This window comes from Juglans microcarpa x Juglans regia, chromosome 7D, assembly GCF_004785595.1.
Source record: "Juglans microcarpa x Juglans regia isolate MS1-56 chromosome 7D, Jm3101_v1.0, whole genome shotgun sequence".
NCBI lineage: Eukaryota > Viridiplantae > Streptophyta > Magnoliopsida > Fagales > Juglandaceae > Juglans > Juglans microcarpa x Juglans regia.
In genome coordinates, this window is record NC_054606.1 from 24,245,838 (window position 1) to 24,252,535 (window position 6,698).

Consider the following 6,698-nt stretch of genomic DNA (forward strand, 5'->3'; position numbering starts at 1 on the left):
TGACCCTGTTGTTATCATCCCGACGTATCAATTCCCGTGTCTCCTTACATGGGGGTCGTGGGCGCCACAAACCAAGCCACCAAGTACAAGGTATTTAACAATTTTTTTTATCGTCCTATGTATTCAGCCAAATAAATATTTATTGATAGGGTAAATTAATTATTCGTATGAGACTTTGTAAAGTTACCATCCGCAAGCAATTGGCCCCAATTTATATATATATATATATATATATATTTAAATAAATCCTATCCAACAATTTATCATGATTAGTCCCACGATAGGCAGAAACATAACCAATTAAATCATCGGCTTTGTCACACGAAGATATATATACACACATGTTCATATAAGCAATCGTTATATAGAGGCTCAACATAAAATTTTATTTATTAACACTTGGGCCATTGCGAGACAAGTTTGTCGAAGCTGAAAAGGCTGAAAATAAGGTCCAAATTGCCGGCGTGCCCATTCATGATATGCGGACAATATTTTTGTCTTGATTAAAACAATTAAAAGCATCCTTTGCAGCCTTTCAGAATGTGGCAACTTTGTATTTTTTAAAAAAATATATAAATGTGAAAAAATTCTTCTCATAAATCATTATTCACTACCCCACACCCTATAAAAACACCTTCACACCCTATGAAAAAAAAAAGTTATAGATGTGGAGTATAAAAGTGAATAGTAATTAATGTATAGAGTTCCTCTTAAATGTGGCAGGCTTTTAGCTTTGTAGAAGTAATAAAAGGCTAATAGGAGCCTTTGAAATTTACCTAAAATATAATATATGCACCAACATTTAAAAGAAGAAAAGCTAAATGAGACTTTCACATGAACGGCTTGTCCATAAAGTTATTCCAGAAAACAATTATATATATATATATATATATATATATAAACTTTTACTTGGAAGAAGTAAAAGACAACTTCTAACATACTCAAAAGTATAAGATCAAGAAAAAATAACGAATAGAAAGGAGGAGGAGTAAGCCATGTCTGTTCGCTTGCCCCATGGCAACCATGCCAGTGTCGCCCATACTACTCCCGCACTCCATATCTATAACTGACTGGATTGGGTGTTTGTGGTTGTGTCTCACTCCAACCACAACCAAATACAGACGTTTGTCTTATGCGTCACCAGATGTCAAAGTATTTGGTTCTAGGTCACCCCAACTCACAAAATGATTTTTTTTCCCTTCAAGATACTAGCTTTGACTAGAGTTTCTCCATGAACAAGGTAAAGGAGAACACAGATATTGGTGTTTGACCTCCATATCCCCTCCCGCTATTTTTTTTTTTTTTTTTTTGGTAAATGACAAGACTCCTTTCCGAAATTTAGCCACTAAAATAAATTTGTACACAACTTGTTGGCTCAACAACAAAATGAATGCACACAATCTCCTAGTTTCAACAACCAATAGAGAAAAAAAAGAAGGTAATGGTAGAGTTCACACAACCATGAAAATGAGACAGGAAGCTCTGATACCAATTGATGAAACATTTAAAATAAGACCATGTTTGTCTATTATCATAGCATGCTTAAACTGAATAGAAGAAAATATACATCCTCCATGGTTAGTAGATGAGCTAGCCATCACTTTTGTGTATCCCAAAATAATCTGGAGTTTGTATGTTGAGGAGACTTAGGCCCCGTTTGTTTTCATAGATGAGATGAGATGAGATTAAATAAGTTGATATTAAAGTTAAAAGTTGAATAAAATATTGTTAGAATATATTTTTTTAATATTATTTTTATTTTGAGATTTGAAAAATATGAATTGTTTATTTTATTTTGTGTGAAAATTTGAAGAAGTTGTAATGATTAGATAATATAAGATTAGATAGGTTGTGAAGAGTTGTGAAAACAAACGAGACCTTACTCTCTTCTCTCTATGACACAAATGGCAAAATGGAGTCTAATGAGCCAACTCCATTTATATATATATGGGGTGAGAGTAAGGGCTTCCTCAAATGCTCACTAAATAGCCTAGCCTATTATGGGCTCACATTTTGACTATGCTAGTGCACACATAAAAATACAATAGCTTTTCCTTTTAATTTGAAACAAACTTGTTATACAAATCCTTGTTACGTACGTAGCATTCCCCTTACGAAATATTTAAGATGTAAACTTTGATATTATTTAGAAGAATGTACGTATAATAGAGAAAACAATATTGGGATCATTGTTTGGAGACGGCTACTGATCCAACGTTTGCAGGCGCGCATGCACTTCAACTCGAGCTAGCAGTTTGCATGGTGTGTCTATTTCTTGAGGAAATGCTTGAACCAATGGGCGGACAGTTTAGGATGTCTTTTCAACCCATCCTTGTAGTCTATATAGTAAATGCCAAATCTAAGAGTGTAACCTGAAGTCCATTCAAAATTGTCTAACAATGACCACGCAAAGTATCCCTTGACATTAACGCCATCCCTATTAATCCAAAATCAGCATCATTTATAAGTTGGTAAACTAATCAACTATTAATAATTGGAATTCATTGAGCTCAAAAAAGAACAAAAAAAAAACTAAAATTCTTTAAAGAAACGTTTAAGCACTAATTACTTGATAGCTGCATCAAGATATGCAAGATGGCGATAGTGATAGTCAATTCTATGGCTGTCCCGGAGGGCTTCCTCGAGCGATAAAGAGACATTATTAAACTCATCAATCCCTGTGATATTATATATAATATAAAGCAGGGAGGATCATTTATGTTGATGGTATCATGATCTTAGTTATGGGCTGATAATTGAAAACTAATAATAAGCTTGGAATTTACTTAATTACCATTCTCGGTGATGTAAATGAGTGGATTATGGTATTTTGTCTTTGTGTAGAGCAAAAGATCTTGTATTCCACTCGGATAGACATATAGCCAGTCAGAAGCAGCCTGCAATTAAATTATGTGTATAATTCAATGAAAATGGAGTTCTTTGTGCATGTACAGATAAGCTGATAATCGACTACTTATTTTATATATATATATATAATATAATATAATATAATATAATATAATATAATTAATTGTCACGCACCCTTGGACCAATAGGAATCCCATTTCGCTCGGCTGCCACAGCAAAATTAAAAGTTATGATTATGATCGATCCAGTTATATATATTAATATTATTGCTAGAATATTAATAATTGGGAAATTAATTATAATCATATATATTCTCGTCGAGTGTCCATGAATTCATAGTAATTTGTACTTACTTGAGAGATTAACACGTATATCTATCAAGTAGCTTGAAATTCCAGCATTAGGGACGTCAGGTACTGCATGGGCTACATAATTAGTGGTATAATAGTTTATTCCAATGAAATCAAACGACCCCTTCACCGCCATGGATTGCTCTTTTGAGAAATTGGGTAATCGGTTCCCAACCAGAGATCGCATGATGTGTGGATAGTCACCATTTGTTAATGGGTCCATGAACCTGAAATATCCATCCAAAGCATAATTTATTAAATAATATTTGATTGTAAGAAAAATGTTCTTTAGATCTTTAATTTTTTTTTCATTCTCAATCACATCCGCTAACTAATACGATATATTATAAGAGGTTTGTTCATTTAAGTCATATGATTGGTATATAAGGTTTCTTCAAATATGCCAACTCAACATAGTTTGATTGATTATGATAATCTAAGATGAATATAAGTTGCTCAAAACTAATTATAGATACGGGAGTTGCACGATAATATATATGTACTCTACGAGAGAAAAAAAAAAATACTATAAATTAAAGAAATCAAGCACTACTACTACTACTACTATATATACTTACCATCCAAACATGAAATCAAGTGCTCGCACTGCAGAGTGACGATCATACGTGGAATTGGAGTATGGAACTAGCCAGTTTGAGACGAGCGTTATTCCTATGGCACCTTCCTGTATTGCCTGCGCATACTCATGAGTTTGAGAGTTCATTTTACTTGTACAAAAGATAGAATGTATTTTTTTTTTTTCTAAGTTTTATATGTATGGACAATATTTGATACCCAATATGCATCTGTACTTGAGAGATACCCATGTGTACGTTATAGATTATTCATTCGTGTGTGGAACCTGATATTTTTGCTTGTACACTTTAACTGCGGCTGCGTGTGCAAGAAGCTGGTGGTGTGTCACAATATATGGCTCGGTCGCAGAATTTCCACCTGTACAGTTTAGATTTTGCCAATCCGAACATCGATCCGGCGCTAAAACCCCAAGTGCATATCCACCGACGCTGTAACTCAGTGGCTCATTCAGTGTAATCCAGTGCTTCACCCGGTCACCAAATTCCTTGAAGCAAAGTTCAGCATAGTCCCCAAAATCATCCCTTTGTATAACTATAATAAAAATAAGAAGTTCTAATTAGTTAGATCATCACCTGTAAAACATATATTAAATAATAAAATCTATCTCTAACCATCAGCTTAAACTTTTAGGATAAGTACTTGTATATTTTCATGGTATCAAAGCAAAAGTCTTAAGTTCAAAGCCTAACTCTATAATATAAATTATATATACTACAGAAATAGTACTTACACAATCTGAGGACTTAAGAAACCACCATACTCATCTTCTAAGGCTTGGGGTAGATCCCAATGGAAGAGTGTCACAAATGGCTTTAGACCTGCATTCAGTTATGGTAAACGACGTACAATGTGAATTTTGAGCACTACATAAGATTATTTATTTGATTTTTGAACTTGGCCGGGTTCATTTAATTAGAATCTGATGATAAATGATGGAACTCCAAGCTGAGTACTAGATCATGATCACCTTTTTCCAGCAGCTCATTGATGAGGTTATTGTAGTAGTTAATTCCTTCTCTGTTCACACCCCCACATAATTTCCCATCTGCCACTCATGAAGAAATTAAGAATAGACCCAAAAAAAAAAAAAAAAAGAACAGAAGTATGATATTTCCAAACCTAGCATGTAGTTAAAATAATTGAATATTGTCAAGTTTTTACGTCAATCTAGTTCTTCTTTCCCTTATTTTCTGAAATTTTATGGCAGAAAGTACAAATTAATTGAGGCAAATAATTATTATAAGAATCATACTTGGCAAAAGTCGGGACCATGAGATTGAGAATCTGTATGCATCTAAACCCATATCCTTCATAATCCCAACATCTTCCTGCATGTGTCACGAAACTCAGATCGAAGATATTACAAAATTTATACGATGAAGATCTTCCCTTGAAGTAATTAATTAACCTCTCGCTAGTTTTGCTCAATAACTCTAAAATTCAACTTGCTGCATGCAATGGACTTAAAGAGTATTTATATTAGATATTAATTATATAGTGAGTACTAAAGGTATAATAAATGATCTTTAATTTTTTCTTATATTGGAAGTACCATACCTTGTAGTGATGATATTGATCAACAGCTACATCTCCATTACTGTGATCCGTTATCTTATCTGCAATTTCATGGTCGAATATTTTGTAAAATAGAATGTCATGAAGTGGGGTGTTTGCTCTAACAATTGAGGCCAAAGGACGTCAATTAATTAATTAACTAATTAAATACGTAGCGAACTTAATTGCTGGCTAGAGCATAGAGAGATTTGTGTTTAGTCGGAGGGTCTTGTACACTACTTCAACGCAACTAGCATTTAAAATATGAGAAGTACTGTTAATTAGGTTTACAAAGAGATCTACTTAACAAATTAACGAGGACATATACTTACAAGAAAAACAAGCATTTGTGATGAAATATTTACGACGATAATGAGTAGTTTTCTTGTAGTGCATACTGTATAATCATTTTTGCAATATGATGTACCATATATATATATATATATAATAAGTCGTATCTGTTTGTAATTTTATTTTTATGGGATCTGGTTTTCCAACAAACATTTCTCTTAAAGTACTGGGGCATACACGTGTGAGCTTTACTCAAGTTTTGTATCGTATAATAGTATCATGTATACACAAGCAGGTAGTATAACATGTAGATGTATAGATGCAAAACCATTAAGTTGTGTACCAAAAGAACATATCAAACAGAAATTAACTTATAACGACATTATTGATTGGTAATTACTGATCAATTTCATTTTATTTGAGCAAGAGAGATCAGACCTGGATATCTATGGGTGAAAGTGTCCCATGTTGATGGTCCTTTACCACCTTCTTTTGCTGCACCTTCGTGCTGACATTAATTATAAGAATGTATACATTAATTATATTCGTCCAGATTTTACATCCCGTAACTTCTTGTTTCTGGAACAAGTTTACAATATTATCCCATGACATTAGGGGAACGAAAATATAGGAAAAAAGGTACAAAAATCTGGGGATACTTACCTGATAAGACGCTGACGCCGTGCCAAAAATGAATCCTCTCGGAAAAGTGCTCCGGTTTAGCGAAGCTGTGTCATAGGTAGGTGGAATAGCAATGCTACTACCACTACTTGTCAATGGGAAAAGAATAACTAAGAGACCTAAAAGGAGATTGCCCATATGTACTGCTTCGATCTGATTATCCTCGATCGACGGTGGTACGACTGTTAACTGCGCTTTATATATATATAGAGCTTAGTCAAATATGCATCGAACTTAACATCACTTCCAATGAATTTACGACGTTCTAAATGAAACTTTTGTTCGGTACTTATGCCTCTATATCTGTATTTTATGTTAGATGCTTTAATCCTAACTAAATACAGAGAATGTCAAGAA

General features: G+C 33.6%; 1 protein-coding gene across 1 annotated transcript; it reads right to left on the reverse strand.

The window, feature by feature from the left end:
• Positions 1-2,268: 2,268 nt before the first annotated feature.
• On the reverse strand, positions 2,269-6,482 carry LOC121238427 (beta-glucosidase 13-like). The gene is made up of 13 exons (XM_041135277.1): positions 6,324-6,482; positions 6,099-6,168; positions 5,373-5,431; positions 5,068-5,143; positions 4,783-4,860; positions 4,546-4,633; positions 4,081-4,336; positions 3,797-3,912; positions 3,222-3,445; positions 3,043-3,074; positions 2,795-2,897; positions 2,570-2,678; positions 2,269-2,437 (listed from the first exon to the last, which is right to left on the reverse strand). Exons 1-13 carry the CDS (start codon positions 6,477-6,479, stop codon positions 2,269-2,271), a joined length of 1,536 nt encoding a protein of 511 aa, XP_040991211.1. The 5' UTR covers positions 6,480-6,482.
• Between the last annotated feature and the right edge of the window lie 216 nt (positions 6,483-6,698).